Source organism: Cornus florida, unplaced genomic scaffold, assembly GCF_030987335.1.
Source record: "Cornus florida cultivar Cherokee Brave unplaced genomic scaffold, ASM3098733v1 CherokeeBrave_3.0.0_Hap2_Chr04, whole genome shotgun sequence".
Taxonomy (NCBI): Eukaryota; Viridiplantae; Streptophyta; class Magnoliopsida; order Cornales; family Cornaceae; genus Cornus; species Cornus florida.
In genome coordinates this window covers 44,831,403-44,842,028 of record NW_026775574.1, presented here as the reverse complement: position 1 = coordinate 44,842,028, position 10,626 = coordinate 44,831,403, and the positions used below count along the sequence as shown (strand labels likewise).

The 10,626-nt window shown below is 35.2% G+C and overlaps 1 protein-coding gene across 1 annotated transcript; it reads left to right on the top strand.

Annotated features, from left to right (window-relative positions):
• The first annotated feature begins 382 nt into the window (after positions 1–382).
• LOC132303206 (probable methyltransferase PMT26) lies at positions 383–7,374 on the top strand. The gene is made up of 9 exons (XM_059800376.1): positions 383–666; positions 1,697–2,740; positions 2,849–2,998; positions 4,440–4,710; positions 4,934–5,044; positions 5,140–5,314; positions 5,611–5,883; positions 6,612–6,806; positions 6,909–7,374. Exons 2-9 carry the CDS (start codon positions 1,736–1,738, stop codon positions 7,135–7,137), a joined length of 2,409 nt encoding a protein of 802 aa, XP_059656359.1. The 5' UTR covers positions 383–666; positions 1,697–1,735; the 3' UTR covers positions 7,138–7,374.
• The last annotated feature ends 3,252 nt before the right edge of the window (positions 7,375–10,626 follow it).

Below are 10,626 nucleotides of genomic sequence, written 5' to 3'. Positions count from 1 at the left end.
AATGAGTGATCTCTTTTTGATGAATAACAACTTAATTTATATAATTAAGTTAAAAACCTTTTATAATTGTATTTTTCTCCAATTGTTTACCTCAATTTACAAAAGAAAAGTGATAGATCTTCTTTAAAAAATAGAAAATTGTAACGCATAAAAAATTATAGTGTAATATGTATTAAATTAAAGGATATTAATGTCTTTTTAACTAAAAGTTCAAATCATTAACAAATTGAAAACCCCTAATATGTTCAGTGACGTTGGGCTACGGGAGCTCCAATCAGTTAAGTAAACCTTGGAACATTATTACGATAATACCCTTCAGTTGCAGGTTTACGGTATCTTGTCCTTTTTACCATGGTATTTTCTCCTAACTTTGTCTCTCTCTATTCTTCACCGATTCGCGGCGTTATCGCGGTTCTCTCTCTAGTCTTCTTTTTTCCATCTGACCTTCCAAGAAGGAATACTGCGTGACAAGAACGAGTAAACATATACACACGCAACATATAAAATAATCTTATATATATATATATATATATATCTTCTTTCTCTGAGCTCTCTGCTCTGGTAGTCCGCATTAGTTCTTGTATCCATTAATCCCTCCTCGCCAATGACCTTAGCTCTTCTTCTCATAGATCTGACACTGACCCTTTTCTAGCAACAATAACACAGGTATGTTATTGTGCTCATTATATTAAATTTTGCTTTAATACATGTATTGGGTTTGATTTGATTCATACCCACGTTTTAATCTTTTTAATTTTTAGATTACATTTATATGTAAATGTTGCTAAATCTCAGATCTAATGATCTACAAGTAAGCTTATTTGTTTTATTTTATTTTTAAGCTAGAAAAGACCAACTATTAGTTGTTGTTTTATTTTATTTTTAAGGTAGAAAAGTAGTTTTTTCTACCTAGAATACCAAATAATTTGTTAAAAGTTACATCTGGGTTGTTTTTGTGTTTTGTACTGGTGGTTTAATTTAGATCTGGATCCTTTTCGTGGGTCCAGATATGATTGGTCTTGTTATTATTAATTTTAGGCTACAAAAGGCTTCGATTTGTAGTAATTGAACATCATACTATGCTTTTGCTTTTATTTCTTTTGAATTTCAGTATCTTCCCGTTTTGAAATTCAAATTTCACTTACTTTTTTTATAATTTTAAATACTTAAGTTTTAAGTTAAAGTTTACATACTTAACATTCAATGCTTGTTTGGTGGGACAATCTTTTTGGTGATTTTTTTTTTTTCTCCTCCTGAGGAAGTGATGAGTTCCAGTGGTAAAGGGATATTTTGCTCAAAAGAAAATTAAGAGACACCATAGATGCTGTTCAAGCTCTGACATAAAATACAAAATATCGGTAAACACAAAATAGCCATAAAGATTTCTCTTTTTCCATGAAAAGATTTTTATTTTATTTTTCTTTGCATAAATTGTTTTTGTTCTATTGAAAAATGATGGCAATTTTGTTTTGAACTCGGAAATAATAACGATTGTATTATTTGAAAACTGGCTTTTTTGATCCAGCTAGTAAATTTCTGTTTCTTATTTTCTGAAGGTAGATTGATATGATAAAATCCTCTTGTATGATATGGTTGAATTGTTTGGATTCAATCCTTTAATGCAATCTTCTGGGATCAGTAAAAATGGAATTTTGATGGAGTAAAGAGATGTGTAATGTATTTATTTTTTCTGTAGGTACAAACTTTTCTCTAGGAATAATTGGCGTTAGAAAGCATGGTATTAGGAAAGTACTCTAGAGTCGATGGTAGAAAATCATCAAGTTACTGTTCGACAGTGACTCTGGTTGTGTTTGTGGCCTTTTGCTTAGTTGGGGTATGGATGCTGACATCGTCCTCTATAGTTCCTGTTCAAAATGTTGATGTGCCTTCTCAGGAGAACAAAAATGAGGTGAAGGAACAAGTGAATGAAAGTAATGATAGCACTTCGAGCAAACAGATCAATTCCAAGCAGTTTGAGGACAATCCGGGTGATTTACCAGAAGATGCAACGAAAGGGGACATCAACGTTAGTTTAGCCGAGGAGGAAAACAAGTCTAATTCTCAAGAGACCTCAAACCTTCCTGACAAAACAACTCAGGATGCCCCGGAGGAAAACCAAGAAGAGGAGCCTATAAAGGAGAGTGTAAAAGAAGAGACCAAGTCAGAAGATACGATCAAACCCGAGACGGAGAATGGAGAAGAAAAAGCAGATGGGGAGTCAAAGGAAGAGACCAAAGAGACAAACACTGATGGTGGTGAAAATAAATCTGATTCTGACGAGGGTGAGAAGAAATCAGAGGAGAATTCAGGTGAAAAGGTGGAGCAAAATCAAGATAAGGAGTCGGGGCAAAGCTTTGATGAGAAGGAGGAGGATGGTCTGGTCAAAGATCAGGTTGTCAAAGAGGTGTTTCCTTCTGGAGCTCAGTCGGAGCTCCTAAATGAAACTACCACCCAGAATGGACCATGGTCAACTCAGGTAGCTGAGTCAAAGAATGAAAAGGAAGCCCAAAAATCTTCTCAATCTGACCTACAAACTGGGTACAGTTGGAAACTTTGCAATGTCACTGCCGGGCCAGATTACATCCCATGCCTCGACAATATGCAAGCAATTAGGAGTCTCCAATCTACTAAGCATTATGAACACAGGGAGAGGCACTGTCCCGAAGAACCCCCTACCTGCCTTGTTCCCCTTCCTGAAGGTTACCAATGCCCAATTGGGTGGCCTACAAGCAGGGAAAAGGTATGGTAATATGACTTAAATAAAAAGTTTGCTTCCAAGTTGCTTCTTTTCGGCTTCGAAGACTTCTAATTTATTTATTTATTTATTTTTATTTTTTTGTCAATGCAGATATGGTACCATAATGTTCCCCACACCAAGCTTGCAGAAATTAAGGGGCACCAGAATTGGGTGAAGGTTAGCGGTGATTACCTTACCTTCCCTGGTGGTGGGACCCAGTTTAAGTATGGTGCTCTTCATTACATCGATTTCATTCAGCAGGTGAATACTTGTTACCACCACTCTCATTTCAATGTCCTTTCTCTTCTTTCCCCTAAAAGAACTATCTACATACGTGCATCTTTTGCATTTTTTGGTGTGTGCGTGTCACAGTGGTCCTAAATCATGTGTAGCTTCTTGTTTTTTTTTTCCCTACATTCTTTCAATTCTCCTTTTTCTTGTCTTTTCACTGTGTCGAGATACAATAAGACTTAGAAATGACTCCTTATGTTTGTATTCATAGAAATGTAAAAAACATATTCGGACAAACATATCTGCAGATTATATATAAGTATACTTATGCGTAGAAATTTAAAAATGAATTTTTTCTCCCAAAAGCTTCACAATAAAATTTCTTTGTTTTATTATCAAAGTTTTGTCTCATTTTAAAAGAACTGTCAAAATGTTCAGTTTTCACCATTCCAACTTGTTAATACCTTTTATTTGATTAGGTGAAAATATAACTCGGGACCAAAATCAAATAGAAACTTTGCATTAGTAGGGAAAAAATATTATTTGGACACTATCTCATGCAAATTGAACCTAAGCACTCTTTTGTTGCGAACAATTGGGAGTTATTGCCAATAAAGGTACCATGACAGATTGAATTAGACAAAAAATCTTCAGGCCCCCTTTGGCTAGGAAGATACCAGATGCTGGAAGGTGAAATGAAAGAAAAGGAAATAAGTTTTCCTGTATGTATTTGGACATACTGAAAACCTTTGGACAGAAGTGTAGAAAAAAATTATCTTATTGTTTGAGAAACATGAAAGTTACAAGAAATCTATTTTACTTACCAAAACCGTTCTTATTCATAATAAACAAAATAGAAGTGTCTGCATGGGTTTGTTATTTAAATCAAAACTATCTTTTACCCAACATTTTATACTACTTTTAGAAAATAAATAAAAAATAGTATATTTATATAAACTTGGTATTATCTAATCCAGTTTTAAAGAATAAATGTTTTTTCATATATTCAGGCGCATGCACATGGTTGATTTTAGGGTCAGTTACCCCGAGCTCCCTGAGGCTTGTCTTTACCATCGGGTTAAACTCAAAAAACCACTCTGACACCCCTGTCAGGGCTAAGACCCGTGAGTTTGGCTAACGGTAGTTGTAAAATTACCAAACAGCCACATATGTAATAAACAAATTTTACACTTCATGCTCACCTAAGCAACCAAAAATTCTAAAAGACAAAATTGCCTGTATCATCTCTCTGGTACTCAACCATCACCGTCACCCTCACCCCCTCTCTTTCTCAGCGGAATGATATTTCAATTTTTATGCTTGTTCCTATCATTTCCTATTTGTCATGATTCCAGCTTGAATGGTAATGCTTGGTTGTGGCTTGCTAGCTCAAGGATTATTGATTTTTTTGAATTCCTTCTTAGCGTCATACGATGTTTTGCTTAACATGGATATATTACTGTTACCGCAGTCTGTGCCCGATGTTGCTTGGGGAAAACGTTCTCGTGTGATATTGGATGTTGGATGCGGGGTTGCTAGCTTTGGAGGATATCTATTCGAAAGAGATGTACTCGCCATGTCATTTGCCCCAAAAGATGAACACGAAGCCCAGGTTCAGTTTGCACTTGAAAGGGGAATCCCTGCTATATCTGCTGTGATGGGCACAAAGAGACTTCCGTTCCCAGGGAGAGTGTTTGATGTTGTTCACTGTGCACGGTGTAGGGTGCCCTGGCATATTGAAGGTGCTTCATCTATTTACTTATGATGAATTTTGTGATGAGAATGATGTTTGGACGAACTCAAGTTTTTTGTTTAGTGTTTCATTCTTTTGACTTTCCATATCTTTAGCTGTTCCTCTTTTTCACATGTAGTAAACTTATGGTGTAGGCTTCTGTAATCAACTCTTGTATTTGATTGTGAACATTGCAATTTTGTTTTGCTAATTTAATGCCTGGTGCATTGCAGGGGGTAAACTTCTTTTGGAACTGAATCGTTTATTGCGGCCTGGTGGTTTCTTCGTGTGGTCTGCGACTCCTGTTTACCAGAAGCTTCCCGAAGATGTTGAAATTTGGGAAGGTAGATGATTCTATTGCCTAATGCTTTAGTCTTTTCCAAATTGAGTTGGTTGATTGATTATGATAAATGCTGCATCTTTCTTGGGATTTTTACAGCCATGAAGCAACTAACAAAGTCCATGTGCTGGGAAGTTGTATCAATAACTAAGGACAGACTGAATAAGGTTGGCGTGGCTGTATATCAGAAGCCTGCTTCAAATGAGTGTTATGAGAAAAGATCACGGAATGAGCCTCCTCTCTGCCTAGAATCTGATGATCCAGATGCAGCCTGGTACTTTCTTCTTTAATTGAGAAAAGAAATAATTTTCAAGTATCTTAATTTGATTGGCTTTTTTGTTCATCTGCTGCTTAAGGTGAAGGATTTGGATGGCACTAATTGGAAAATGCTTATTATGGTTTAATGATTAAGCTTGCCTTTTTCTACAGTGTAGTAGACCTCCTTTTTTTTTTCCCCTTGCTTTTCTTTGCATCCCTTCTTAGTGGAAATGTACTTGGTTCAAAAAGCACTTCCTCAGCATATACCTATTTCTCTGCCTAACAAATGTTTAATATGTGTGCCATCTATAGGAATGTGCCATTGCAAGCATGCATGCACAAAGTGCCTGTTAATGCATCAGAACGTGGGTCTCAATGGCCTGAACAATGGTCAGCAAGGCTGGAGAAACCTCCTTACTGGTTGTTGAATTCCCAGGTTGGAGTTTATGGTAAAGCAGCCCCTGAGGATTTCACTGCAGACTATAAACACTGGAAGCGTGTGGTGACCAAGTCGTATCTTACTGGGATGGGTATAAACTGGTCTACAGTACGGAATGTCATGGACATGAGATCTATCTATGGAGGGTAAGCAAAATAATTTTTGATTTCAAGTGTTTCTTGGGTTCAACTAGAGAGTTCTTGGCAGTTGTTTGGTAACCTTGCTTTATCCTTCTCTTTTCTCTTTCTTATTTTCTTTCTTTTTTTGGTCATCCTAAAAATTTATAGATATAAAGACAATAATATACAAGGCAATAAGCAAAGTTGTACCTTTGCATAAAATGCTCCAAAGATGATTTATCTGAAAACATGATCAAATAAATACAGTTACTCTCCTCCAAGGCGTCCCCCCATAGCTAGCTTGTATACTTAAGGAACGTTTCTATCTATATGGTGTGATGCAACCTATAGCCTGGGTTTTTAATTTGCAAAAAGAAACCCCTATACTATACATGTTTTGCAAATTGCCCCATGGATTGAAATTTTCTCCAACAACTATTGATACTTCCCTCTGGATGGGGATATTTTGCAATATTTTTTTTGATAATTGAAGGTGGTGATCTGCAATATCTTTATTTCAAGGGGACAACTTTCCAAAGCGTTATTTTTTTTCGCAATTTATCCATATTTTTCCAATTGTTTTCTATTTTTTTGCCTTGTGGGGGTTGAGGTGGGTTATTAATTTAATTTAATTTAATTTTATTATTATTATTTTTTTTTTTGGTGGCAAATATCATAATATTTATTGTACTTTGTATTTTTTCTATGGTTATTAATACCAATATAAGATATGTTAATTCTGGTTGTGCTTGCAGATTTGCTGCTGCTCTAAGAGACTTGAATGTGTGGGTCATGAATGTGGTCCCAATAGACGCTCCAGATACATTACCAATTATTTATGAACGGGGTCTATTTGGAATTTATCATGATTGGTGTGAATCATTTAATACCTACCCAAGATCTTATGATCTAGTCCACGCTGATCATCTCTTCTCCAAAATGAAGACCAAGTATGTTTTTCGTATTCCATATTGCATTCTCACCGAATATAGTCTACCTCATCTCTGTAGAGACCCATTTATAATTTTGGCTGTGCTTTTGTTGGTAATCAGGTGCAATTTGGCGGCTGTGGTTGCGGAGGTTGATCGTGTTCTAAGACCAGAGGGAAAGCTCATTGTCCGCGACAAAGTTGAGACTATTAATGAGCTGGAGGGCATGCTGAAGGCCATGCAGTGGGACGTCCGCTTCACTTTCTCTCAGGACAAGGAAGGATTGCTGTGCGTCCAAAAAACCATGTGGCGCCCCAAAGAGGTGGAGACAATTAAATATGCAATTGCTTAATCATGTTGTCCGGCGATGGTTCTCGTGTTCTTGAGAATAGGTATTTATGTTGTTTTGGTCGCTTATTTTTAAATCATGGCAAATGTACTTTTCTTTAGCACATGAATATCTGTTAGCCTGGTTGGTATCTGATTTTTTTTCTTCTTGTTTTCGAAGTTTTGATTTCTGATGGTGACCAGTTTCTCAATTGTAATGTCATATTATTAGTTATATCAATGAAACATGTCATTCTTTGAAGTGTAAAGCCCATTTGCTGACATACTTCAGTTTACGGAACAAATTCTTTGTTTGAGATCCCCGAAATCATATGTGGTTTCTATTGTCCTTTCGAAATTTGTTAAATTTATTGTATCCTCATTGTCACCCCGACACGGATCATAAGATGATATTCATGTTTGTTGCAATGCATGACTTCATGATAAATCTTACAATGTCTGATTACCAGAACGGTATTTTGTGGAATGATTGTAGCTTATTTGAGACGAGTAGAAATTGAATCACATTGTCTCTTTCATAATTTCATGTCCTGAATCTGAGTAGAGAAACGAAATGTTTTCTAGTGTTTTGGCCATTTGTTTGGTCTTCGACGACGAGAGTATAAATTTATCTTTGAAAATAGATGATTTACCGTCAGATTATACCCTGATTGTGTCTGGTTTCATATTTCTATTGTTTTCTTGAAAATTCGATCACGTAATTGCAAATTTTTGATAAGATTAAACCACCTTTCCATCCAGAGCCGTTATCCAGGATTTTTTGTCTGGACTCTGGAGGGCTCAGTAACTTAAAATCAAACTAATGGTACGAAAATAAAGTATATATATAATATATATAAATTGTAATTAATTTTTTAAAACTGAATTTTTAGTATAATTTTTGTTATATATTCTTGTATAAATTGGTAAAAGCTAATTTCTCCACTTTCATGGGACTTCGGTTAGTAAATTTTCTAAGAAAGAGAAATATGAAATGTGCATATTTGATTTTAGTGTGTGCCTATGTTTTTAGAAGTTGAGTAAGTTGAGGTCCCCTGTCTGCGTTAAGGAAAATTCAACTAAAATATTAGGGTTAGCATGATCGCCACTAGGTCTATCAACCCTAGTCCTCCTCCAAGTAGGGCTGTAAATGAACCAAGTCGAGTCGAGCTTTACTTTACTTGGTCTCAGCTCGCCAGTTTTAGGAGGGTGCTCGGACTCAGCTCACCAGTTTCAAGAGGGTGCTTGGGCTAGGCTCGGGCTCAGCGCCAATAATTTGGTGAGCCCAGCTCGAGCTCGCTTTCAATTCATAAAAATAAAAATAAAAAAAATAATAAAAATAAAAAAGGAGTAAATGACAAGCTTTACTGTTTTGACAATGGAAGAGCATCACTGCATCTGTTTTACTAACGTCCATTCTCCGATCATCTTTCTCTGATCTCCCCAACACTAAAATTGAATTGAGACATGGTGACCCGAGCGAGAGATTTCTATTGGAAAGTTGAGAGGGATTACAGGAGTGACGTTACAAGATTTGTTGTGGCCGGAAATAATTAGGGATGTTTCATCACTGATATTGCAAGAGGTTTGTTGGAGACTGTCGTGGGAAAGCAAAGAGGAAGAAGTGTTGTGTTGAAGATCAGTGTTATGTTCGGTAAAAAAGAAAAAAATTGGAAGGAAATGAGAGAAGAAGGGATGAATGAGACATCCTAGGAAAGATATCGTGTATTTTTTTCTTTTTGTTTGATTAAATAGAAAAGAAAAGAATAAGCTCATAATAAACTATCTTTCTTAAGAGAGAAAGAAATGGGAAGTTTTAATTGTTTTTATTATTATATTCAATAATATTTATATTATTGTAATTTATAAAGGATAGTATTGTAATTTAAAACTTACAAAGGAAGTTTGTTTCTTCCTTTTTATTTTCTTTTCACACCTCATTCTTCCTTCCAACCAAACACAGCATAGAGGCGTAATGAATTTGTTAGGGTTTCACAACTTGTGTAATGAATTTGGTAAAGACAATCCACCGGTGATATAAAGATATGCACGCAATGATAGGTAACAGGATAAGTAGAGTTGGGCTTAAGGTTAAATGAAGTTGGGCTTATGAAGATATATTAGACTGGGTTTATATTAAATGGGTTAGACAATATTGTATGTGTAGAAATTAAAATTAATTTTTTTTTTTAACCTTTCAATAAACGAGCCTGTTCATGAGCCTAACAAGCCAAGTTTAGCATAGCTCAAGCTTGACTCGTTTACTAAACGAGCCTAAAAAATGTGTTTAAGCTCGGCTCGATTACTTTACGAAGGAGTTCGAACTGAGCTTTTAACGAACCGAGCCTGAGCTGAACAACTCGATTCATTTGTTGCCCTACCTCCAAGATCTATAGAAAGGACCTTATTTTTCCTAAAACCCTAACAAAGCACACGTATGCATTCATAGAGCATATGCAAGCCTTGTCAAAATTAGAGGATTCTTGGTCAGTTTGGTAACCAGTTGTAAACCTTTCTTTACACACTAGTTCCTACTTGGACCAAGTCTCGTGATTTTTTCCCCTAAAATATTGGTGTTTGTGTATAAATGTCTTTATATTGGTCAATCTTTAAATTGCCGCATCATGCCTACTCAAGTGAAAGCGAGTTTAAAATTTGAATTTATGTTAAAAAATTGTTATTTACCTTTTAAGACTTATTTGTGGTTACGGTATCGGTTGCGGTGTAACGAATTTGGGCAAGTATTAATGTTACGTAATGGTACTGGTTATCACAATCGTGATTTTTTTTAAAACTCACACATAGTGATTAAAATTAATCGATACGCAATTTTTTATGACATAATTCGATAGAGCTGGATTTTTAATGAATTTTTTACCATCATTTAAAATAAGTAATAACATATTCATAAATTTTGAGTTGTTGGTTTTTTATTAAAAAGTCTTAGTAAAATAAATTCAATTATGAAAAAAAAAAAAATCATATAAATATACAATATATGCGAATTAAAAGATCAAAAATACAATTAAAAAATTAAATAAAATATACTATTTTGAATAGGTTACAGAAGGTTTGAAAGAGAAAAACAATCCCCATACAAATATCCTTTGTACAAGTCTCACATCAATACTTTCCGAAAGAAACAAAAAAAAAAGTCTCACATCCATATAAAAGAAGCCCCGTGAACACTAGTGCAAGTCAGTTTGTCCCACATCGGAAATTTTAACAAAGGTGTGAACAACTTCACTTATAAAGGCAATGCCCAATGCCTTGGAACAAAAGTACAAGCAAGTTGTCGGGCTACTATTTTAGAGGTCCAGTTTTAATTTTCAAGTTTGTAAGCCCATTACATTGGTCGGTTCATAACTGGCCGTTAGTAAAAAAATATTTTCGAATGCCACCCATTTCCAACTCTAAAGTCTTGCACAATTATATGAAAATAAACCCGACAAATTTTATATAAAACAAAGCGTTAGGAAAGAAAATTTGAGAGGTAAATTAGTGATAGAAATGT

Coding starts and splice junctions, on each gene's coding strand:
- LOC132303206 (XM_059800376.1), top strand. CDS start 1,736: ATGGTATTAGGAAAGTACTCTAGAGTCGATGGTAGAAAATCATCAAGT. Junction 2,741..2,848: donor GGCCTACAAGCAGGGAAAAG/GTATGGTAATAT, acceptor TTGTCAATGCAG/ATATGGTACCATAATGTTCC. Junction 2,999..4,439: donor ACATCGATTTCATTCAGCAG/GTGAATACTTGT, acceptor CTGTTACCGCAG/TCTGTGCCCGATGTTGCTTG.